Here is a 26,914-nt window from a genome sequence, read left to right on the forward strand (position 1 = left end):
GACATCATGAACCAGCAAGAGCAGTTTGTGCTACAGCAGCTCAGAAGCTAGGCTAGAAGCTAACCTTCGCTCCTCAATCAATGAGCCTCGGGTTGCCCATAGCCCTGTCGCCAGTTCACCGCTTGTTCATCCTACTACTCCCGGTACTGACCGGGAACCGTATACCGAGAACAACCCGCAAGACCCTTTTGGAGGCTCTTTTGGAGATGTTCTGATTCAGGTGTCTAGCGATCCAAATCTGGCACTAGTCAAAGTATCTGTTTCCAACACCTCACCTTCAGAACTGACTATTCCTTTAAATTATTTCATAGTACCAGTAAACACTGTTCTTTCAAGCTCATTAGAACTTATCTGAGATGAGATATAATAATAAAAAAAAATACAACCTATTATAAAAAAAAGTGACCAACTATCCAGTATTTAAGTCAGAGTTGGTATCGGTACTCAGTATCGGCAGATACTTAAAAATCTGGTATTGGCATTGGAAAGGAAAACAATCGGTGTATCAGTATCAGTGCATCCCTAGTAATAAGCCCTATTTAACTAAATAGAGTGCAGCAAATTTAGGGTAAAAATCATGGTACTAAGTATGAGAAAGTATTTGGACAGTGTGTTTTACAATCTCTGCATGACAAAATATTACAATAAATATCATATATCGTAAAAATGTCTTTAAATATCGCTATTTGGGCGTCATTTTTACCATATCGCCCAGCCCTTACTTGACAGGTGCACTTGGAATCATATAATCGAGCCTATTTCCTTCATGTCAGTGGTTTTCTATTACTTAAAACTTACCCATGACAAGTGAGTAAAGCTCTAAAGTGCACGCTACGCTTCCTCAGCCTCAGGTTTTCCCAGACGCCGAGCTCCGAGAGCTTCTGCCGTGGATATTTCTGCCTCCTCCTGACATATAATTTCATCAACAAACAGAAAATGGCCTAATGGGATAAGGAGAGCACCGGTTATGTCGGGGTGAGCTGTCCTTTCTCTCCCCTCGACAATTAAATGAACAATCATCCCTGCTGACGCAGGCGGAACCCAACGCCATTACTCTGCACTGTCGCGATGATGAAGCGCGGACCGGGCCGAGGGGAAGGAGGTGAGAGGAAGAAGTTTGGCCCGAGAGCCAACAGGGAAGGTGCCAAATTAATTCGGCTGAGCTTCGGGCTTTTCGCTTTCCATCTCACGCTTTCTTTAACAGGCCTTTTTGTCGCTGCTATCGCTCAGCGCTTAGCTTTAGCGGCACCCCCAGGTTGCCCCAATACCCCGCGCAAAATCCCAGCTTCTCCAGGGCCGTCGTTCCATTTCCTCCTTCACAAATGCACCTTGGTTGCTGAGGAACGGGCGGACAAAGCGCTCGTGATGGGACTATTCAGACTATTCGGCTGCATATTTTAGGCCTGTGGGGTACAAAGTCTGCTTCTTTTGAAGACGGACGAAAGCACGGCATACAGATTGGAGGAGAGGCAGAAGAAACACTGGCAAACAATTTAGCAGGGATGAAATGCCACCCTCACCCCCCCCTCATCCCCCTCCATCCTTTCCTCGGTTCTGTAAGGCGTCCTGGCAAGGGGAACAGAAACTGTCCAGAGCAGAAGATGCAGAGTTAGGCTATATGCTGATATCAGATAGCTGGATTAGCGCCTGCTTGTTTCCAGCAGGCTTCATTTACGATGTAGAGGTCAGCGATGTTTCACACTGCAGGAGCTCTAAACAGAAAAGGCCTGGTTCTTTTTTCTAGGGCTGGATCATATGACCAGGCGGTGTGTCCAGCCTCGGTTCAAATGACCCCCCTGTAATTTACCTATAATTTAACTATAACAAATTACCACATAGACATAAATGTACTACACAAAAAAATTTAATTTAATTATTACTTAAATATTAAACAATTGTGCAGGACCATGACACAGCTTTCAATTTCAAAATTAAAAAAGGAGTCAAACTTCTTAAAATATAGTCAAATAGTTTAAAAAGAAAATAAGTAGCTTCACTCTGTCAAACACAGTTTATTATGTTTTTATTTATATTTAGTGTAAACGCTACTTAAAAAAATCTAATCTAGCAGCTGAACCTGAGAAGAAATAAGTCACTTGGCCAAACATACAAGCAGTAATCAAACACTACAAACATTTAGTGCAGTCTCACACCAACCAATCAAAGTGAAGGGATCGGTTCCATGGATCGGCCTTAATATCCGATACCCACTCCAGCTAATTTAGTTAATATCGGAGCCGATATCCGATCCTAATATCGGATCGGTGCATCCCTATTAAATATCATAATATAATATTTTTACCATATCGTCCAGCCCTGTCCTCAAGATTATGCCACTAATTCCTTTAATCTATAATCACCACCTTCCACCTTTAAACAATAAGGCAAACCAGCTGGCAAATCAATAATCATGCTTGAAGCCATTTTCTCTCTCAATGTGTCACAATATTTCATTTTTAAATAAAGGCTTGTTTGATAAGTTTGAACACACACATTTCCCACAGTGCACCACCCTATATCCAGTTAACCAGGTTTAATTCTGCTCTTAGTGTGATAAACCAGGCAGCTGGTCAGGGTTTAAGTAGGGATGCACTGATCCAATATTAGGATCGGATATCGGTCCCGATATTAACAAAATTAGCTGGGTCGGGTATCGGATAGTTGGGCTGATCCATGGAACCGATCCTTTCACTTTGATTTTTTGTTGGCGTGAGACTTGACTAAATGTGCAAATAAATACATGACAAATGGCAATTTAGTGCATTAATATCTTTGATAATTTGTTATATAAAGTAATGTTTAAGTCAATTCTGATGTCTTAAGTCTCTCCCACATGGTGAGGTATACGGTTTATTATTTCAGCAATAGTACTCAGTTCGGACTGTTTCGGTTTCGGGTATCGACCGATATGCAAAGTTTATGTATCTTATCGGAACTGAAAATGGGATCGGTGCATCCCTATGTTTAAGTACTGATAACAGCCACAGCCCTCTTAGAAGAGCATGTTATAATGTGTCATTTATCACAATAGAAAACACCAGCACTGCCCAGCTCAAACTGCGAGCACAGAAATACATACATCAATGAAATCCCGCACCGCTGCCCCACACCCACACCGACTGGACCTGCCCACAGCGCAGATGTCTGGGAGGGTCACTGGACGTGCGTTTTCCCTTTTTCCTGCACTCTAGGAAATGGAAAGCCCTGTTTTTGTTGTCGCTGTTGTTGTTGTTGTTGTTTTCATTGTTTTTGCCCGACTGGTCAATCGGGAGCTCTGGGTTTTGAAACAGCACTTCCTGTTAACTGGGCGGTCTGGGAGCAGCAGCGCAGGCGTGTGGGGGACGGAGCGCTATTTCAGACTGCATCCTCAGGATGTGGGCCCACAATTGAAACGCCACAGGAATTGATGTCATGGGCTTTGGATTTCGGATTTCCTCAGGATTGTGAGATCGTAGGAACTTCACTGAAGGTTCAGATGATGTGAAAAACACGGTCACTTTAACCCTGACCTGAAAACACCCAGCTGACTAAAGCAGGAGAGTCCCAGTACACACGTTTTCACTGTTTAGCTCAAATCTCTGGGATTTGCATCAATATTAAACCATTTTTACACATCAGTAAAAACTCATATCTGATGTTTATTTGCTTCTATGAGCCAAAACAACTGTCTTTATTATTTTTTTTTGCATTTGAATAATTTTGTACTGAAAAAAAGGACATATTAACATTTTGTTGTGCTTTCAATTTAAAAATACCCAAACTGCTCTAGGCCCCACTGGCCTGAATTGGGTTGTTAGGCCTCACTTAGCTTTCCAGGCTGTGTTCACATTACAAGTCTCATTGGCTATCTTGACCATTCCCATTCATGAATATAAATGTCCTGTATCTGTCTCGTAGCCCGAAACAGACCCACAAGTCCCACCCTTCGACAAAATGAGGAGAACAGTCACCATGCTAGTGGGGAAAAAAAGCCCACCCTTGATCTGTGCAAGCGGTAGCCAGAAGAGGTCGAAAAGCCAGGGTTTCTGTGCATTATTGAGCCGAAAGCTACAAACCAATCATGAAGCCGTTATCAGATTTTATCAATGATGATCTGATCTTCAGTTTCCAGTATTTTGGTCTCTCCCCATTCGCAGAGATCCGAGTCTGGTGTCGCGTGCCTGGCATTAACCTGGCCTGTGGGGCTGCAAAGATGGCTTTTGGTCCCGTACATATGCATGAAATCCAATCCGACCGCTCACATTCATGATGCATGCCCACACGTCGAACACGTGTCCGATCTAGGATCACATATGTAAGGCTATGGGTCACAGCTATGACTGCAGGCAAATCGGATTTGTTTCTCATATCAGATCTGGAGAGACGAACAGCCCCACTGTTATTTGCAAGTCATCAGATCGGACCTGCGTGTCCGGACATCATAAACCTATTTGCATGGGTTGCTGTGGTAACGACGTAGCTGCTTTTTAATACAGAAGCAGGACAGACGGAGGTCGCTCTGGATTGGACGTGGTCGCTGTCTGTCTCGCTGCATAGAAGAAACTTTGAAATCCGATTTGAGCGTCCAGACCGTCCAGACTGAGACACATCTCTGCAACATCCGATTGTAATCACATTTCACACCACCATGCTATCCGATTACCTGATCAGATTCCAAAAATCAATGTGGATACAATCTAGATACGCCAAAAATCCAATTAGGGCTGGCAGTCTGAACATAGCCAAAGTGACTCAAATCTGATTTGAAAAGATCCGATCTGACGTGTCCACACAGCCCTGGCAAAAATCAGTTGTGTCTCACATTAAAGCCAAAACAAATCTGATCTGAGTCTCTTCAGCCAACTAATGTGAACACAGCTTAGTGCTTGGGCCCCGGAATTGCCTCTTGCGGCCATAGCCTCTCTTCCTTTCACTGCTGTAGCCTTTCAGAAGATCACAGAGTGGTTTATTAAAATCGTGGAAATATCTGATATCACACGTCTGATGTCATTTCCTGAGCTGAAAAGCGTGATGTTGCTACTTTATGGGTTTAATATGCACAGAACACGACTCTCAGCTCTCACACTCGCCCCACATGTCGGCTTTTCTTCAATAGCGCTATTCCGCGGCGCGACGGCGTTGATGTTGATTATCTCCAACAAGCGCTGTTGATTTTAAGAGGGCTTCTTTGTATGGGGCCCACACTCATTCACTCCTTCAAAGGGGGGGGGGGGGGGGGGGGAGTGTAGGAGGGGGTCCTCATGAATGGCTGGCCTCTTTCACCATCAACTACAATCAGCACCATCTTTATATTGCCATAGTACCACAGTACTAACTCTAAGGCCATCTATTAGACATCACTGTTCACTATGCCAATGGCAAATATGCTCTTAACTCGAAGGCGCTGCGGGATGGACGTGCGGACCGACTCGCACTTTGCGGGGAGGGCAGATGGCGGCCTAGGGCTAACGCAACGCCGTGGCTCAATCAAGTAATGGCCAGAACCAGCATACGCAGCCCTCATTCAATCGATTCTTATATAACAGACCATAAGAATCAGTGCGTGGGTTTATAACTCGAGTGCCTTCAAGCCTTTATCAGTTAAACGTGCTGTAAAACACTGTAGAGCGGAGAGCTACTGTAAATCCTACTGCTCGTATTACACCCTTACGGGCAATATCCTGGCACAGTAGCAGGGCTGAGACCATTACGGGTGGACCTTGCCACTCTACAAGCTGCATGGAGATGGACGCTCTTGGAAGCAAATCTGGGTTAGCTCCCCAGTAGCTCCCTGTGAAGGCCCTCTTTTTAACCTAGTTCAAGATGTCCCACTGATCACACACACACACACACACACACACACACATCACAAACAGACCATTGGAGAAGTGGCTTTAGCTAATTGGGTTTATCAGGCCCAGGGTATTAGGGCTAAAATAGTCGCACAATTGTACTTAATGTGACGGAGCAAAGCTCTGCAAAGAAGATCAGAATCAACAAATTTAGACACGCAAACCCTTTAAGTGAGCGAGAGAGAGAGAGAGAGAGAGAGACATACAGTGAACCATGTAAGGGATCCATCTGGGGTCTGGAGTCTGTACAGAAACAGCTTTCAATGGACAACGTCCAGAACATTGAGGGAACACGACATCCTCCTGAAGATCCTAAAGCTTCTAAAGTCACAAAGCTGCTGAGACTGATGTGCAAATGCACACAAACAGCCTGTCTAGTCCCTGAAGAGAAGTACTAATAGATAATAACTATCTGGAGTACATAAACATGATGAACCTATTGGCACCATGCTGCCTAAGGCCAGGTGTGGGCCCTACAGTGGGCCCTATGAAGTCCCCACCAGCATTGAGCTGTGGAGCAGTGGAAGAACTGTGTTCTCTGGAATGATGGTGGTGCTCCATCCAGTAGTTTGCAATCAAAGCAATCAAATCCTTACAGCAATGCTCCTCCAAAAACTAGCAGTAAGCCTTCTTCCTGGACAGTAGAGACAGGTCCCCCAACTAAAGCTGGAGAAACCCCTATTTTAATATCTTTGATTTCAGAAAAAACAACGAATGAGCAGGTGTCCCAATACTTTTGTCCATATTGTGTAGTCCCACACTGCACACTGAACGCTCCTTACTGCTGCCGGCTGGGAATATCGTCTGATAAAGGCATCTAGAGGATGGCAGAAGGCGCACGGCTTGGACACAGCGGTAAAAACAAAGGATCCACAGAACTGGACCAGGGTTTGAATAGCGTACAGTTCTTCTTGTGCTCGTCATTTATCGGCCATGCCACCTGTAACTCAGTTCCATCCCTGAAAGATTTCCTCACTTACACCAAAATATTGTTTTAATTCATAACAAATTTGAAAAATGGTCTCATTATAATGCAAGTCTGTCTCTATCTCTACGTTCTTTAGTGAAGGCCACCAACAATGACCTGATCTGCCAGCACAACGATGTTGACATGTCGGACTGACGATGGTCAGCTGACGTTCTAGGACCACAACATACCACCATATTTAAAGTGTATTTAAAGGGTTTTGAGAAACGTGTGGAGAAGAAAACCCCTCTGCAGTAGTTCTTTCAGAGGAAATGTCAGTTATGAAAATATGCCTAGCCTTGTGAGAAGGTCATCAAGGCCAGAGGAGGATCTACACACCACTGGCAGTCCTAAATTTCAGTCCAGTCAAAATCCTTCCGTGAACTGTTCACGAATACCAGCATATCTGAGCACGAAGCACTTTCGGTATCATAAAACCACACGCAATAAAGATAAGGCTATGTTGGTGTAAGCGTATCTTATCGTACCCGATAGCGCTGTGGACTGTAGAGAGAGAGAGAGTGAGAGAGAGTAAGTGACTGAGTGAGTGATACCCACATCTCGGCCTTAAGAACAGCCACTGTAAACGGCGGTCATGGCTGAGGCTGAGGCTGAATTACTGTCTGCAATATGTAATGGCTGCAAGTGATCGTTATCTTGCAGGCCTGCTTTCGCCTAAAGGCCACAAAATCAACAAGCAGCGACACGTCCCTCCGACGATCCTTCCTCGAGCAAGTCCTAACCTGGAGATGTGGGCAGTGTTCAGGGTGTAGAAGACTAATGCGGTTCCAACAGCAGACTGGCTTAAAACCGTCCCAACAACGAATCGCTCCGCCGACAAAAACACTCCGACTCATTAATTAACAGCATTTTATCTCGATTATTGAACGATAATATCGAGCTGCTTAGTTGGCCCAGTATTTAAGTTCTGCCCCATATTGCTTCCATGTCACAGAATGAGTCATGTGACCACCCGGAGTCAATATTTTTGATTAAATATAAATTGAATAACAGTTTTTATTAATAATAAATAAAAAATACTAATAACTAAGATTACATTGATTAGAAATTCTAAATATTGATTCTGATTCAACTTCAATTAATGGCTCAGCCCTGATCAGAACCCATAACTATTACTAAGGGTTAAGAGTTTTGGCCAGCTGAATGGCTGGACCACACTTACTCCCTCACACACTCCCTCCATACAGCCTGTTTGAGATGAGCAGTAATGCATGTTATACCCCCCCCCCATGAGGAGGGTGGGTGTGTGGGTGGGTGGTGTGGATAAACTCTTAAATCTGCAGAGTGACCTGAGGTGACGCCTAATCTCACTGTTCTAGAAAGAGTGTAAATCTGAAGGGGCCTGAAGGCTGACTTCAGGACCTGTTACACTGCAGGAGTGGGCGATACTTTGATACATCATCGCGAGTATCGGCCAATCCTGATCCAGATTTCATCGTCATCTTCATCAATGACAAATCACTCATCACCGATTCATCTTCTGATAGTATTTTGTACTGGACAATATCGATGTCCACTAAAAATGTTTAATATTTTTTCAGACTCAAACTAGAGATGACTCAATATCACTCTGCCTTAATCAGTACCGATATTAGAGCAGGGCGATATGGGGAAAAAAATGATATCACGATATGTAATGGCACTTTTTATGATATATACGATATTTATCACAATATTTTGTCATGTAGACAAAATGCACCAACAACATAATACTCTGCCTTAATCAGTACCAATTTTAGAGTAGGGCGATATGGGAAAAAATTATATTGTGATAAATATCGTATATCGTAAAAAATATCTTGTCTAAATATTGTGATATAATTTTTTCCCCATATCGCCCAGCTCTAATATCGGTACTGATTGTCTACATGACAAAATATTGAGATAAATATCACATATCGTAAAAAATGCCTTTAAATATTGTGATAATTTTTTCCCATATCGCCCAGCTCTAATATCGGTACTGATTGTCTACATGACAAAATATTGAGATAAATATCACATATCGTAAAAAATGCCTTTAAATATTGTGATAATTTTTTCCCATATCGCCCAGCTCTAATATCGTGATATTTTGTTATGTAGACAAAATATCTACAGCATAATTTTCTTTTAAAACTGCCAACAAATACTCTGCCTTAATCAGTACCGATGTTAGAGCTGGGCGATATGGGAAAAAATATATATCACGATATTTAAAGATATTTTTTACGATATACAATACTTGTCATGTCGACAAAATGCACCAACAGCATCATTTTCTTATAAAACTGCCACCAAATACTCTCCCACACTGAGTACCGTGACTTTTACTTAAAACATGGTTCACTCCATTTAATTAAATGGGACAGATTACACTCACTGTAATGAAATATGCAGTTAATCAGCGCTCTTTAAGAGCTGGCGATATTCACGATACACTCATAAAAGCATACTGCGTACCACGATAACAAAATATATCACAATACGATAAAACATTGTCATATTGCCCTACAGCTCTAACCGATATCGATATTTAAATCTTGAGTATCTGCCAATACCGATCTGATTTAGTAAACGAGCCAAACCTCTAACTACAGACAAACTAAACGCCATGATAATACATCACTTCATCTTTACCACCACCGCCGAACCGACGTAGCCAGAGGAAGGGAGGAGAGAACAAGCAAAGCTAAACAAAACAAAAAAACTACACAAAATAACGGTCAGACATTCCTGAGGGAATTACATTAGCGCGAGTCTGGAGGAGGACGGGAACTCTCCAGGAATAGGCCTGTGAACGTGAGCAGTCACAGGTGAAGCGTAAGGCACAGGGAAGCAATCACACACACAGCAGTTGCATTGTGGCGGTCATTCTACACCTTCAGTCGGGCATGAGACTCGCGGCCCGGAGCCAAGAGAGGCAGAGTGGCCGTAATACCTGTAAAAGCAGAAGCAGCTCTTTCCCTTTCGTAAATGAACGATTCCTTTATACCTGCAGGAACTGATACTGATCCAAATTCTGCCACACATTTTCATAACTAGGCAAACGTCTTGAGGATCAATTGATACATAGAAGATAAAAACTATTAAAGTTAAACTTAAAATAAACTAAAGTTTGAGGGAAAAAAAGATTTTCTTTGAAAATTAATAAATTTTATAATAATAATAATGATAATGATAATGATAATAATAATAATATCTAAATATAATAATAAGAAAAAAAATGGAAACAAGAGATGGCACAATACCACTTTTCCGATACCAATGTAGAAACTCGGAATATCAGCCAATATGGATCCAAATTCCATCTTTAAAAGCTACTAAACTTCAATAACTAAACTAAACTTTAACCCCTAGACTCAGTATGCCCACACCCAGTGTGTCACTCTCATAACTACATTATTATCATAATTAACAGCAGTTTTATAGGCCCCAAAATAGAGCCCTGTGGGACTCCACAATATATGCTTAACCAAATAGGTTCCAAATCATTCAGTTTCTACATTTGGAATAATAGCTGAATAATAAACCTAGGGCTCAAGGCCATAAACCAGACGTGGTATGATACCACTTGATGTATGATTTGTTCACTGAAATTAGTTTTGGGGCGATATTTTTAATATTTATTCTTTAAAATAAGGGGAAAAAACTTTGTAAAAACATTGTATGCTCCAATATCAATACTGTTTTATGATAAATTACCAAAATTGATTAACAAAACGTCAAACAAACTAGAACACTTTGTCTTTTTGATACAGATGATTACTGAGATGATTGAGTATCAGCCAACACTGATCATTTATTTCTTTATTTATTTTGGTTTGAATGTTTAATACTGAGATTGAAGCCAGTTTTGGACAATATTTATAATATTTACTCTCAAAAAGTGATGTTTCTTGCCACTTTATCTGCTCTGAGATTGACAGGGAAGCCTTGAGTAACAGCGGATACCAATACTGATCCAATATTTTATTCTGTAAAAAACTACAAAGCTTTAATAAAGAAGCAAAACAATCTATTGGCTGCCAAGAGTATCAGTCAGCACGGTGCTTATTCACTAAAATATCCAAATATGTTTTAAAATGAGCTGAATTCTTGAATTGAAGTTAAGTCAATAAACACGGCATCATTTCCTCCTCAGCGTTTTCTGCTGATGTTAGCTGTATATCAATACCCATCGATACAGATACATCTCTCTAAGCTGCAAACGCTAAAAGGGTATTCAACCTGACAGACCAAAGTGACTGAAATAACAAGAGAGATATATTCCCCAACTCACTCGAACGGATTTAAGGAGCTTAAAGTGAGAGACGAGGTGAATTACGGCCGTTTAGGATGGTTGAGAGGTTTTCATGTGGAAAAATGTGGACACTGGTAAGACTACATTCTCGCCGAACATCATAAACATATGGTGCAGAACAGGTCTGTACCGCCATAAAGAGCAGGAAGGAACATGACCTCATGATCGCGGCGCTCTAACTGGCTGCCTGCCATTGTCCGTGATGGAGTGGAATCCAATACCAGGCTCATGTGTCTACACTACTGCAGCTGCGAGAGCCAAAAACTACAGCTTGTGGGACTCAAAACAGGGCTAGAGCATTAATGGTGCGACTGCGAGTTCTCCAGCGTTAGGCCGGCTCCAACTGAATGAGGACAGGCCGGCCTAAATCGGCTAGTTCAGACGTACAGGTTCTTGAATGAACGGCCAAGCTGCCAGACGGCTTGATGTCAGGCTAACTGGCTAACCAGCTTCCATTGACAGCAAGTACAGCTGAACTTTGCCTTTAGCGGAGCATATGATCGCAGCCGGCGCTCCAGGACTGCGTTCGCGGACCTTGCTTGTGGAGGGCGGCCTACATACTGAGAGAAGGAGTAAGGAGGTCTTGGTAAACAAGCCTTAGCCCAGTGTGGGAGGAGAACAGTGGGGGGTTCCTAGACCTCTTAATCAGGTCATTAATCAGCTCATGCTTTGATCCACACTCACCAGACTCAAATAGGTTCAGGCACAGGAAGGATTACAGGAGTGCGCAAAGACGCTCTGCTAGAGCTGATCCCAGACCAGCCATGCAAGACTTTCCCCTTCAACGAGCTCTGGATTAGCTTTTTAACAGCAGATCTTGGATCAGTGTCCGTGTCCGTGCCTCAGCATTGCTTCCTTTCCTGCATGTACACCCCACTGACAGCACCAAGATGCGTCATGGAAGCCTCCGAGATACTTTCCCCCAAATGCTCCTCTCTTTCCACCGCAAGGAATGTCTCTGGCACGTCCACTGCGTCTCAGAAAGATGAATTCAGGGTGATTTACATTTCACTAGCCTTGACATTTCTGTAACGACACTGGAGGAATGCGTGTGCGGTCCGGGGTCGCTCGTTTGCCAGGCGCTTGTGTAGGACGCGAGTGAGGCATGTAGCGCAAGTGATGCGAAACCTCCGTGGCACCCTGCATTATGCAGATCCCCGGCATTCTCCACCCAAGGGCAGCGCGAGAGAAATGACGAGGCCTCGTCTCTCCTCCAAAAAGGTTTAAAAATATCTCGTGGAGCTGCATTAAAGAAAGATGAGAGGATGGGAGCAAAAGCGAGGCGCATCAGCATCAGTCTTAAGGCTCCTGCGGTTGCAGAGAGTCTGCAGGCCTGTAATTATTACTGAAAATTAAAACTGCACACATTTCACACGTTAGAAAAAGGGGGCTAGATCCAACACGACCACGAATATCAACTGAAACGCAGTAAAAACTCATCACACAGAGATCCATATAAGGGATTTGTCCCGATCTAGGTTTATTACCACCCCCGGTCCGACACGACTCTCCTAATGCTGACGATCGGCCCGAAACTGACCTGGTCTTTGTATCTATTAACAATACAACCCCATAACTTTGCTAAGATGAGCTAATAAACAACAGGAAACCTCAGTAAAATTGTAGAATTTATAGTATTATAGTGTCCAGTCTGACTGACCTACCAGACCAATCAGCTCCCAGTATTAGTAAGGTGAGGTACTGATGCTGAATAGGATGGAGGAGGAGTTTCACCACTTAATAGAGATGCAGCTCCACTGCTCAATGCCAGGGGGGCTTTGTACCCCTCTAGCTGGGCATGGTGACCCGGGGCTCCCGAGCGTCCTGTTCAATTGACAGTGCTTCTCTATGGTGATCATATGAGGCAGAACTCAGCACTCATTAGGAAAAGCTGTGAGTAACCAGCTCACTCCTAATTAACGCCTTCATAATTTAAACTATATGGGTCAAACCTGCAATCCGTGTTAATGTACAATTAATTATACATTCTAACGAGACGGCAGATCTTCCCATGCATTTTCCAGCGCTGCCTTCAAAAGATGAGATTTCCTCCCATTGATGGAGATCACAGCGAAGGAGTCACGAGTGGATCGGGAGGGGGTTTTCAGCAGATCAAAGCAGGTCACTGCAGGATAAACACGGCCCGGGCGCAGCACCGACACGAGCGGACCTGACCGAACGATCAAAAGAAGCTCCGGAAGGGACAGGGCCTGATAAGCACTCCTGTAGTCCAGCATTAGTTGGCATCAAACACGGCGAAGCCTCGGGACAGGCACAAAATGCACATTCACATTCAAGGGCAGCTCCGTTCCCCTCCCTCCCTGACCCTGAAGTCTAGGCGCTCGACAAGACACGGCCTTGTGCGGCACTGAGACTACACAGCCAGGCTGCACAATATTGACGACATGCCATGCTGCGTTAGGCCGTAAGCGTGGGCGATACGGCACCCGCCCCGAGGTTAGTGAACAAGTCGCGAAGGACAAAACGCAGCGGCGGAACATTCACGGGAAGCTGCGAAGAAATACTGAACCATCAGTAAAAATAAAAACTTACACCTTAAAGGCCTCCACGCACCCTTCAGATCCTCACCCTCATAATTCATAGTGGATACTGAATAGTTTATAGTAGTTACTAAATACTTAGTAGTGGATACAGAGTAATCATTTATAGAAAAATAATAAATAAATAAATAAGTAAATCAGAATGGACACTGAATCATTTCTAGTGGTTACAGAATAATTCATAGTGGGTAGTGAAAAAGTCACAGTAGTTACTGAATAATTCCTAATGGATATTGAGTAATTCACAGTGGATACGGAATAATTCATAGTAGTTACTAATTTATAGTAAATACTGAATAATTTAAAGCAGGAACTGAATAATTCATAGTGGGTACTGACTAATTTATTGTAAATACTGATTTTAGTAGTTACAGAATAATTCATAGTGCATGCTGAATAATTCATAGCAGTTTCTAAATGTGTAGTGCATACTAAATATTTAAAGCACATAACTGAATAATTCATAGTGGGTACTATAAAAGTTACAGCAGTTACTGAATAATTTCTAGTGAATATTAAATAATCCATAATGGATACTGAATCACTCATAGTGCATTACGGAATAATTCATAGTGCATTACTGAATCACTCAAAGTGGATACTGAATCACTCATAGTGGATACTGAATCACTCATAGTGGATACTGAATCACTCATAGTAGTTACTAAATCCAATGTGAACAAAAAATATATAAAGCAGATAACTGAAAATGCATAGTAGGTACTGACTAATTACTGAATACTAAACACTGACTAAATACTGAATCACTCAAAGTGGATACTGAATCACTCATAGTGGATACTGAATCACTCATAGTGGAGACTGAATCACTCATAGTGGATACTGAATCACTCATAGTGGATACTGAATGATTCATGATTCATAGTAAATGATGAACAATAGGTCTCAAAATTCAAATCTAAAACCAAGCCTAGGCTTTAAGGGGTTAATTAGAAAAAGAAATGAAATCATGACATAACAGGTTTACATCCAATCAGCTACCAGATGCTTTGTAATAACAGTGTAACAATACACCCCCTTTTACACAGTAACCAGTACATAGTCCCGCTTCTGCCACCAAAAGGCACGGATTCCACAAGACCTGCGAAAGTGACCAGTGAGGCAAGACCTCCATAGATCACGCATCGATCCGCCATAGGTGCCCACGTTGCTGTCGCCTTCTCACTGGATGTCCTTTCCTGGATCCCACAGCAGGGCGACACAAAAGGCAATGCTGGCTATGTTGTGTGGAGTCCATGCCTTGATGGGTCAGAGCACTTCTGGTGGCACGAGGGGCACCAACACAATACTATGAAGGTGGTTTTAATGTTATGGCTGCAAGCGCCTAGATTTAATCTAAAGTGTCCTTGAAGACGATCTTAAAAGACAAGCCTGGTCCACGCTAGTCCTCCACCAATAGCTGCACAAGTATGAAGAACGAGGAAGTGTCCTACCTCTGGATCTTAGAAGAAATCCAAGAACGTGAACCAAGCGAGAGTCCTGATGCACTACAGCGTGGAAAATACGTTTTTAAGCTTAAAAAAGACGTTTTCACAGCCAGCAGCCACGCCCGCAGTCCCAAACGAAGCCCTGCTGGTGCTTTTGAAGCGTAAAGCTGTGTGGTCTCGGTGGTTCGCATTATTAGATTCCCCTGCCAACACACAAGTCGTTGTGTCCAGATTAAAAAAAGGGGGTGGTCCGGCAACGGAGTGGACCTCAGTCAAATCAGTTTACTTTTAAAAAGCTGCTGGACGGACCTATCAGACCCGCTGGACCAGCCCCATCATTTCTGCACAGTCAAACTAGACCAGCGCTAAACGACAGTGTCCTGAAAACAGGTCAATTAGGCAGACCGGCCTGTAGACTGTAGAGGCAATACATCACTGACCTTCAGTGTCTGAGTGGAACGGTGCAACTCAACATCACATGGCCAGGCGGCGGCGCCGGCGATGACTCAGTGGGTCTGTTTATAAACTGTGTATTGCACATTCATTATCACAGTCCTCTGCCCCTGTCCTCGGCCGTGGGGCTTCGTCATTGAAAAAGCGACATCTGACACATTCCAAAAATGTCTGTCAACCTTTTAGAAGTTCCAGCAGAGAGTTCAGCCTTTAACAAACACAAACACACACACTAGTGAGCAAACACACACAGCGATACAGCACACACCAGCCTGTACCGGTGGGCAGCCATTGCTGCAGCGCCCAGGGTTACACAACAGTGGGCATTGAACCAACAACCCTGCGATCAATAGCCTGGCCCTCTAACCGCTAAGCCACCACCTCACATATGGGATAAGAAATCTCGGTATACAGATCCAGACTGGGAGCGCTGCTCCGTTTACACGCCGCTGTTCAGTTCGCAATACATTCGGCAGCTCACAAGTTGAACCGCTGATGGAGGTCAGTTCTCTGGACTGCTCCTGGGCTCTCCCTGGAAGTGGCCCAGAAATCTGGGAAGTGGTCTGGGGTTCGCTTCTAGCGAGGTCTGGTTCAGTCTGCTGCAGGTGTGGAAGCTACCCGCTCTACTGATTGGTTCTTTTAGTCACATGACTGCTTTTACTTATCGCATGCATGGCTTTAAAATAAATAAATAAATAAATAAATAAATAAATAGATAGATAAATAACTTTCCCCTATGAGAACAGCTGCCTGGCGAAATGTCACGACTCCAGAAAGTGCTGTTCCTCTCCACGTGAGTGTTTGTATCCAAGGAAAATAAGGAATAAGCCATAAGCAGATGAACCTAGCTCCGTATTTAGCAAAAACAGGTGCAGAAAAGTGACGTACGGAATCAGCGACCCAGCGATAATAAGCCCCTCCCCAAAAAGGGGATTGGCCCTGGGTGCGAACTCGGGTATTAAGGACAAATGTGAAAAAGCCCTGAAAATTGGGGAGGAAAATTAGGCCAAATAATTATTAATTGAAAAATAAAACCAAGACCAACTGTTAAGCATGGTGGTGGATCAGTCAAGCTTTGAGCTTGTGTTGCAGCCAGTGACATAGGGGGCACTTCACTGCTTAAAAAAAAAATATATATATAAATAAATAATTCTGGAAGCAAACATCAGATTACAATAAAAAATAAATAAATAAAATTTATTTTAAAAAAATAGGAAAAATAAATAAATAAATAAATAAATAAAAGATAAAAATAAATATATATATAAAGATATAAGGGTGCCTTCTGCATTTGCCTTTTTCAGCACATACCGAAATCGTTCCAGGCTTAATACACTCATGTTGCCCATTGTGCACTAAAGGTCATATACAGGCCGCCCCACGAATCCAGACATAAAGGCGTGAAGGAGTGTATCCCATGAAGGAAAGCCTCAGTCAATAACAGCCTTGGGCGGCTGAAACTAGCCACTGTGTATAAAAACGGAGACGAGCGTCAGTGTATGTGTGTATGTGCAAAACCGTTTATCTGAGGACACGGACTCCGTCCGCAGTCAACACAAAAAGAACATGTGACTCCATTTACGCTGGCAGGCCGAGTGCGAGCCCGGGGGCTACGGACAGACGCTCTGGCTCGGAAAAACACCAAAGGTCCCTGAGCCCCGAGCGAGCGTCTGTAAATCACTCGGCACAGTACAGAAGCTGTTCCTCCTTACTGGAAAGCGGACAAATATCACAGCGCCTCCAAAAAACGCCGTGTTTAGATAACAGCCACCAGATCAGCAGACGGCCTGCGGATATTCCACGTGTTTGGCCGCGTTCAACAACTAAGAGCGAGGCGGTGCTGCCGCTTTGTTGGCGGAGATAAAAATGAGTGTGATGGGACCATTAGCACAGCATGCTGATGCTAAAGGCTCTGCAGGCCATAAAGCACCTGCAGCCCCAATGACTGGCACATGTGCAGAGACAGGCTATCAGCAGCCAACAAAAGGGGGAACAGGGTCAGGAGACCAATTTTCCTAAAATAAAGCCCTGTTGTTTTCCTTTAAGTGCTGCCGGGCTTCTCGTATGCGCTTCCCCATCCTGCCCAAGGCAGGAAAGACGCAATCGGTCCAGGAGGAGAAGGTCTGGGCCTTCAAAAAGACACATTAGCAGATGATACAGACATATTTAGCTCAAGCCTTGCCCAACAGTCCAACTGTGCAACATCTCAGTAGTGATGGCGGGTTCGGGGCACCTGTGGGGTGGGCTCCTTTTCAGGGAGGACATTTCTGCAGAGGCCCCTCCTTAGTGCTCAACTTGCTTTCAGGCGAAGTTGCGTGTTGGTCTGGTACGAAAAACATACATCATATCAAAGGCAACTTGAGCCCCTTCCACACTCCCACAAATATAATTACGGGAATCTTCAAGTTATGCATTTTGGGTGGGGGAGCAGTGTACACCATATGCATTAGAACGGGCACCAACATCCCCCAATACAATCATTTTACAATTACATTTTAATCATTTACTGTGCAATTTTTCAGCACTACATCTAGTGAAGTAGGTCTCCAATTATTCTCTTCACTGATGACGTCACCAAAAAATCTAAAATAATATTTATTATCATTTTAAAACACATGAATATGAATATAAATATCCTATAATAGCTTTTTTATTGTTACTCTGCTGGGGAAAAATATTAATACATGTTTCGCCCCAAAATGCCCTGAAAGTGATTGTGCATCTAGTGGGGGAAAAAACACAGCGCATCCAACAAGAACAAAAGCCTCATATTTTATATAGCAATAACAATAAAAACATGGGAACTTGGGAACAGTACAGTGCGTCCTGATTCTACACTCACTGTATATACATATATTTAATCAGTCAATTTCCACAACATATGACGTCATTTTTTTACAACATCAGATTTTACCACAATAACTAAATTAAAATAAGAAATACAAAAAAAAACACAATTTTTCTGACTGTACTTAAAAACAAGGGGGTTCTTCAAAGGGTCTTTAACAACAGCAATGGTTTTACATATAAATTTCCCGACAGTTTTAAAGACCAGCCTCGGGTAGATTATCTATGCAGAGCTCCACAGGGAAATGCATCGACTGGAAATCTCATGCAGGTAAATTCCTGGGTCGATTAAATTCCTTTACTACGATTTCGGCACCAGCTTAGGTTCCCACTAAACCCCCCAGATCCTTACTTCCTGGGTAAAAGTGCCAGTTTTACAGGGTACACCTCACCTCGCAAAGGAAATTACCACAAGGGAAGACTAGTCAAGGATAGGTAAGGGTCGTCAAGAGCATAGGGGGTATTTTTGTTGTTATTTCTTCAATGGGAAGGGGGCAGCACCCCCTCAAACCTCAAATCAAGCCCTGAGCTTTTCTTTACTTGTATAAACTACAAGGTCCCAAAGGTCAAGGTGCCCTTCCCCTGTCCCTCTAATTGCCTCTCTGTCGTTTGCATTCCCTCCTACCCCCTCTACAGCCACCGCCATTTCCCAAAGCACCTTTGCCATCTCCATCGTCTCTACAGTGAGATTAGCGGCCTTAAGACGGTCAAATCCACGCTGGCCACTGGCACGCGTTAATGCTGGCCGCAGAGAGCATGTGCAGGCACACCATAAGGAGAGTGCCAGCTCCATTAGTTTAACCGGCGTCAGGCCTTAGACAAACGACTTCCACACCGTAACCTCGCCTCACCCAAGGCCCTGTCAGATCCCTCGTTACCTGACCGATTACATCACGCCCCCGAACAGCGAAACAGCCTATAGGATGGCGGAAAAAAGCTAACCAGCGGTCGCTGTAGAGCTTGAGCCCTTGAATCGTCCCTTGTTCGAGGAGCAATCTGACTCCAGCAGCAACAGCGAGGCTGAAGTAGTGAGGCTGCTGAACGGTGGCCAAGCCTGAGTGCAGCAGTGTGACTGATTTAAAGGCTCCATCAGTCACTGGGAGCGGACGCAGGATATCACGTAATCACTGGGAAATGCAGCTGCGCCGAATTTGCAGGCCGGCTATTGCTTCGCTAATGAATACCACACTGACCATCGGCTACTTCTGCTGACCGTTGCTGCTTAAAGCCAGGTGCGGATAATACTAGCGATGATTAGGCCGTATACTGCGATCAGGTATAGACATCTTAACGTTTAAAGGGCCCATTCATGATCCCACCCCCCACCCTTTCGCCCCCACCAAAAAAAAAGACTATTAAGAAGTTGTATTATTAATAAGTCCACACATGGAAACTAGACTCACTTTCAATTTACTGAATCTATTACCTCACAAAAAATCACATTTACAAATAATCCACCAGTGCAGCCTACTGCAGTTTAGCCCCGCCCATTCAAGCCTAAGCTGTAGGTGTACAGAGCATCTCAGATTGGGCTGTTTTTTGTAGAGGCCACGATGCAGGACAGCCAATCACCAGCCTTGGGATTGTTTTTGTGACATCACAACAATCACATTTACATTTCATCCACCAGTGCAGCCTAATTTACCCACACTTTAGCCCCGCCCATTCAAGCTGAAGTTATACGGAGTGTTTCAGGCCGGACTGATATGAGCTAAATGAGACACAATTCAGGGCAGCCAGTTATCAGGCATCACCACCCTATCAGGATTTGTTTACAGGGTCAATATTATTCAAATAAATCAAGAAAATGAATAAGTGCAGACTTCAAAAGATCCCATCCACTCCAACCAAGCTCCTAAAACTGCATATTTTGGGTTTCCTTATTTCGTGACATCACAAAAACTACATTTATATTTTATCCAACAATTAACCCTCCGCAGTTTAGCCCTGGCTATTCAAGCTGGACTTAAAGAACAGCCTCTGGTAGACAATCTATACAGAGTTCACCAAAAAGGCTTCCAGTCAAAGAACCCTTTTTTACAAGATAAGCTTGTAGACGTCAATGTATTTCAAGGTAATGCATCGTTTCCCGTGGGCATTCCAGTAATTCCCATGGAAATTACTTATGGACGTAAATTCCTGGGTTGACTTTACTTGATTTTTGTTCCTAAACAACCCCCCCCCCCTGGTTTTACTGGGTACACCTCACCTTTACTCCATTTTATCCACCAATTAAACCAATTGCAGTTTATCCTCACCTACTCAAGCTGAAGTTATAAGCAGTGTTTCAAGCCACAATACAGGGCAGCCAATCAGAACGCATTTTTTTGCAAAAAGAAGCAAGATAAATTAGGTCTGGGTGCACGATAAAAATACCATATCATGATATTATGATATTATATTTATTTATCACAATATACGTAATCACAGGCTTCATACATCAGTAGCCACCGATTCTTCTCTCCTGTGCTGAATGCAGTGATTTCTAATCTGATTAACCCAGTCTAATCACACTGTCCGTAATGAAACCTGCAGCTGATCAGTGTTTATTAAGCACTAACAGTCTCCTCTATATGCTTAGAAAAGCTTATTATGCATCAAGATAAGATTCATCACAATACGATAAAATATCGTCATATTGCCCAGCTCTATGATAAACCCCCTCCGAGATCATAGGATGCTTTTTGGTAAGGGCAGTCAAGGGCACAGGGGGGATTCTATGGTCACCCCACACCCTCAAATCGAGGCCCGAGTTTTGCTTACTCATTGAACTGCAGGGTCCCAAAGGTCAAGGTGACACACACACACACCCCCCCCCCCCTGTTAGGCTAATTGCTTTATGTGCCCCCTGCATTCCCACCTACCCTTCAAAAAGATCCTCCGTACAGCACATCACCATTTCCCAAAGCACCCTTGCCATTTTCATCATCTCTACAGCGAGATTAGACATACATTTTGATTGGACGTCAACAGTGACCGGATTCAAAATGTGCAATGAGAGAGTTCATGAGACTAAACTGAAAAAACAGGAAGTCTGGAAATCAGGGTTCCTGTGATGTCACAATTAAAATATCATATGCATATTCAGTCTACAGCAGTTAAGCTCCGCCCATTCACACTGAGGCTATAAGGAGTGTTTCAACCCCCCCGACTGCTACACAGGGCAGCCAATGAGCATAGGGATTTTTTTTGCATATCGTCAAGGTCATGTGAAAACCTTGCATCTCCAAAACAGCAAAAAAAAGCTTTTTATTATTATTATTATTATTATTTAGGAGCATTTCTATTGGTCCATTCGTCATAACATTTGGACACAATTGGGGGGGTCATGACAGTGACGTCAAACTGCCATTGAAGTTTCTGGTCCATAAACCCACGCAAACATCAAAAGATGATCAAAGATCACAGATATATAATATATATATATATATATAATATATATAATAAGGGCTCTTTAAATGAAGGTTCGAGCCTCTAAACGAACTGGTCGTCTCAGAGGTGGACTGGTCACAAAGGCCTCACCCGCTGACCTTTTTCCACACATCCACTGTCAAAACCTCGGGTCTTTCACAACTGTCGGCCACGGCCGGGCATTGCACTAAGAGCCGGACGGACATTCGGCCGTCAGATTAAACGATGCCATTGTTTGGTCCACTTAAACACAGAGGACGGGAAGGTATACGGGAAGGTATCGCTCTCTGACAGCCGTAGCAGCCTGTGCACAGCCCATCGCCACTGCAACTGTCTGCTTCAGCGTTTAATTGGTATTGATCAGGGAAGCCCATTGTTGTCCAGATCGGTGAATCACCAAACCATCCCGGTCAATGCAAGTGGAGACAATTACACTGCAAAAAAACTCAACACCGTCATCGATCTGAAGCCGCCGCCGCTACGTGAAAAAAACACTAACAAGGATGCAGGCACTGTCCATGACAAAGGATGGGGAGGATGCTGGGGAGGATGCTGGGGAGGATGCTGGGGAGGATGCTGGGGAGGATGCAGGGGATGCTGGGGGGGGGATGCAAGAAGTGGATGTGGTGGAAGTGCCCTACATTACATGTGATGTGATGTGTTGTGTTTCCAGGTTCAGGGACCATGCACTTTTGCATCTACCTCCTTTAACCCATCATGGGAGTGTTTTAAACAGGCCTGGCCTAGAAAATGTGCTGCTGAGTGGAAAAGGGAGCTCCTACCAGTGGTGTAATGATGGCATCTAACGGGAATAGGTTACAACCCCTGCCAGCAGGCTTTTTTTTAGCCTATTAGCAAAGAAAACAAAAGCCCCAGCCAGCTACACAGTGCATAACACAGTGGGGATAGTGGGAATACTATAAGCTGCAGCTGACACAATGCCTGCTTAAAGGGCAGGAGCCTTCCTGACCTGTTGCGTCCTTTCAGCCGGATTCATCATGACCGCCTGCCGAAAGCTGTTATCCACGTACGAGGCCATTGTTTTGGTTTGTTTAGAGCAGATCACAGCCCAAAATCCAGCCTGGAACTTCTTCCCTCCAGCAGAAGCAGCAGCACCAGCAGCTCCAGCAGTTCCAGCCCCAGCAGCAGCGTCGTCGTCGGCGGCGGCACAACAACAACCGCCCGCCCGCCTCCTGAGCGTCTCCTCGGCGGCCGTGCAGACACCCTCCCTCCCTCCCTCCCCAAGGCCACGGCCCGAGCCCCGGGCTTTCCTCAGCTGCCCGGCCGCGACCCTACAGCACCGCTTCGGGTCTTTTTAAGGCTGAACTATCAGCAGACAAGCCTCGGGAAGTCGCAGCCCGGCCTCTGTGCACTTTATAACGGGCTGACAGCCGCGGTCACTGCTGTTTTCCCCGCTGTTCCAGACGCTGGAGGAAAGGCATTTCTAGCACTCCGTCGCCCCGCTTAGCTCTCCCATTTCTGGGGGGTGTCCATACCGCGGTTCAGCGTCAAGCGACTGACCAGTCCGTCCTTCCGGAAACCATACGACGTTTTAAGACCCTAATTTACAAACGTGTTGTTGTTATTTCAGGCTGGAAACGAGGGGGGGGGACAAACGAACTGCCTGCCGTCTCCACTGTTGTATCCCACCACCATGGTGACCGCCTCGGGAGAGCGTACATGGGCGAGTCCATTCAAGCCACGGCAGCTAGCGTTCATTTCTATTCCCACCCGTTTTAGGACAAATCCCGCCTCCCCTGCGTCCGGATTGGCTACTAGTCAACTCGCACACTGCGCTACGGTTGGGTAGGCGGGCGGTTCGCTTGTGAGTGTGAGCGAGTAGCCAATCCTAGCGCACAGAGGCGACACGTATTAGCCAATCGTGGCACGGAAGGCGGGGTGCGGTCGGAATACGGGTGGGGGATGAAATAACGCATTCAGCACAATGGCTAATAATGGAGGCAGGGAACAATGCCGTACAATGAATAGGACGTAGTCTGTCGCCATCCGCTGAGTGTACACAGAACTACATGGGGTTTTTAAACGTCAGAGATTCTCAGTTATTTATCAGGAGGATCTGCAGACCTTCTCATTCATGCATTTCTAATCTGATCAGCCAATCATGTGGTAACAGTGCAGTGCATAGCATCATGCAGATATGACCACCAGCTTTAGGTAATGTAGATGTGGAAATGCATGGCATGGTTGCTGGTGCTAGAAGGGCTGGGTTGAGTGGTTCTGGAGCTGCTGAAAAACATCCAGCGGGTGGCTGTAGATGGAAACGCCTGGTTGATGAGAGCTGGCAGAAGAGCTACAGTGGCTCAGAGACCCGATAAGCTCTACGACTGCAGCAGAAAAGCATCTCCAAATGCTCAACACAACGTCCCACCTTGAGGAGGTTGGCCTACTACTGCAGAAGACCACGTCGGGTTCAAGCTGAGGCTGCAGTGGCTCAGCACAGGCTCAACACTCAACACTGGACAGCTGAAGACTGCAAAAACCTGGCCTGCTCTGATGAATCTCGGTTTCCGCTGGACCAAAACCAGCGAACTGTCAATGCAGCAGTCCAGGCAGGTGGAGGTGGGGAATGTTTTTTTGGGAAACTTTGGGCCTGTTATTAGCAATCCATCATGGTATGCATGGCACAGACTGTTGGAGTATGATTGCTGACCTTGTGCATCCCCTCAAGGCCTCAATCTTCCCACCTTCAACGGTTGCTTCCAGCATGGTAATATGAGAATGACCATGAGTCCAGAGATCTTCATTGGCCTTCTCAGGAACTTCAGGACACAATCATGTCAACAATGGATCAAAGGAACGTTACCCTCGACCTTGAGAACTTAAAAGAGCAGATCTTCTCCTTCTCCACAGACTGAAGGACCTCAGATGTTGCTAGACATGTACTATGTGTCCAATCGTATCTGGACACCACTTCTAATTACACACCTAGGTGGCACATGTGTTCAGTTGCACACATACAGACCGACATGTGTTGATGCAGAACTATCAGTTCCCACAGTGATGCCTATTATCATTATCCCTAAAATCCCTATTAATACCCTTGATCTCAGAGAACATGAGGGATGGTGTCTACAGACTTTTAGCCGACTGAGATCTAGATCAGGCTTTCTGGCCCCTCAGAACCTCTTGAAGATCTTGGCCCAGCATCACAAACGGGTGAGATACTGCTGCTGTCTGTCCTGAGAGGGCATTGAAGTGGAGGCCACTGGGGGCAGCAAAGGTACTTGGCAGGCTTCTCTCTACCCTGGAGCTGTCAAAAAGACGGTCACTGCCCCCTTCTGAGCTCTGATGGACACTGTGCAGCTGGCAGTGTAAGCTATCAGGGAGCTCTTCCTCTCTCTCTCTTCCTCTCTCTCTTCCTCTCTCTCTCTCTCTCTCTCTCTCTCTCTCTCTCTCTCTCTCTCTTCCTCTCTCTCTCTCTCTCTCTCTCTCTCTCTCTCTCTTTCTCTCTCTGTCTCTCTCTCTCTCTCTTCCTCTCTCTCTCTCTCTCTCTCTCTCTCTCTCTCTCTCTCTCTCTTCCTCTCTCTCTCTCTCTCTCTCTCTCTCTTTCTCTCTCTGTCTCTCTCTCTCTCTCTTCCTCTCTCTCTCTCTCTCTCTCTCTCTCTCTCTCCTCTCTCTCTCTCTCTCTCTCTCTCGCTCTCTCTCTCTCTCTCTCTCTCTCTTCCTCTCTCTCTCATATGCATTAGTGGATTATTTATTTATGAGAAAACCAGCTCCCCCACTGAAAGGCTCCCCACCAAGTTGTGTAATATTTAAAACTGTATCTGGATATTTTAAGATTTTTTCTTCTCGGAACAACATCAAATATTAATATTCTTTTCATCATATTTGTCATATTACCATCATATTATCTATTTAATTAGTGTTACATGTTTAAAATAGATTAATATATAAAATGAATATATGGGTATGTAAAATCAAAAAGGCCCAACAGAGATGCACATCCTGAAGAAGAAATAAAAAATTATTCTGATCTGAATAATCTGATGATAATGGTAATATTGATATGAACATAAACAACTTCTGTTTTTGGTTATTATTTATTATCCATTTATGTTAGTTTTTAATCATTATTTTAAATTACATGTATTAAACCAACTGAACTGATGATAATGTTGACTAATAACCAATGATCATGGGTAATAACTAATATAATGACAATAATTATAACACTAATGGTTATAACTAATGATACTGTTGATAACTGAACTGCTATTAAGTGATAATAATGATTAATAATTGTTTTGATGATAATGTTAGGAACTGAATAGATTATATAATTATAAAAATTAAATATCCAGATAATAATGGTTAAAAACTGATTTAATGATAATGTTAATAGCTGAGCTAATTGTAACGGTTAATAATTGAATTAAAGATGTTAATGATAATGGTTAAAAACTAATGATAACAGGCAATAACTGAATTTATGATAATAGTAAATATAGTAACTAAACTGAATATTAATAACTGAAATGATGATAATGGGTAATACCTGAATTGATGGCGATTATTAATAACTGAATTTATGGTGATTATTAATAACTGAATTTATGGTGATTATTAATACCTAAAGTAGGGGTAATGGGTAATACCTGAATTTATGGCGATTATTAATAACTGAATTTATGGTGATTATTAATACCTGAAGTAGGGATAATGGGTAATACCTGAATTTATGGCGATTATTAATAACTGAATTTATGGTGATTATTAATACCTAAAGTAGGGGTAATGGGTAATACCTGAAGTGATGGTGATTATTAATAACTGAATTTATGGTGATTATTAATACCTGAAATGATGATAATGTGTAATTCCTGAAATTACTCCTTTCATCATTTAGAGATGCAGAAACTCCCACTCAGATTTAAGCTGCATAAGACACTCATCCAGCGTGAGGCTTTACCCTCCCCGCTTGGTACAGTAGATGCTAGCCGGCGTATTGCTTTCATGTTAATGTTTAATGTCATTTTCATTCAGAGGCTGCTTTAAATAAGCCACTGATCCTGATCTGTTTACAGTAAACACTGGTTCCATGGCAACCTCATGCACCATGGCAACCCTAGGAA

The 26,914-nt window shown here is 43.8% G+C and overlaps 1 protein-coding gene across 5 annotated transcripts in view; it reads right to left on the reverse strand.

The window, feature by feature from the left end:
• rapgef2b (Rap guanine nucleotide exchange factor 2b) overlaps positions 1 to 23,040 on the reverse strand; it is a 148,614-nt gene extending 125,574 nt beyond the window's left edge. For all 5 annotated transcript variants that reach the window (XM_072663976.1, XM_072663977.1, XM_072663978.1 and 2 more), the window contains exon 1: positions 22,792 to 23,040. In XM_072663976.1, the coding sequence (XP_072520077.1) occupies positions 22,792 to 22,860 (69 nt within the window). In that variant the 5' untranslated portion in view covers positions 22,861 to 23,040. The remainder of the gene's footprint in view (positions 1 to 22,791) is intronic.
• Between the last annotated feature and the right edge of the window lie 3,874 nt (positions 23,041 to 26,914).

The sequence above is a fragment of the Salminus brasiliensis genome, chromosome 19, assembly GCF_030463535.1.
Source record: "Salminus brasiliensis chromosome 19, fSalBra1.hap2, whole genome shotgun sequence".
NCBI lineage: Eukaryota > Metazoa > Chordata > Actinopteri > Characiformes > Bryconidae > Salminus > Salminus brasiliensis.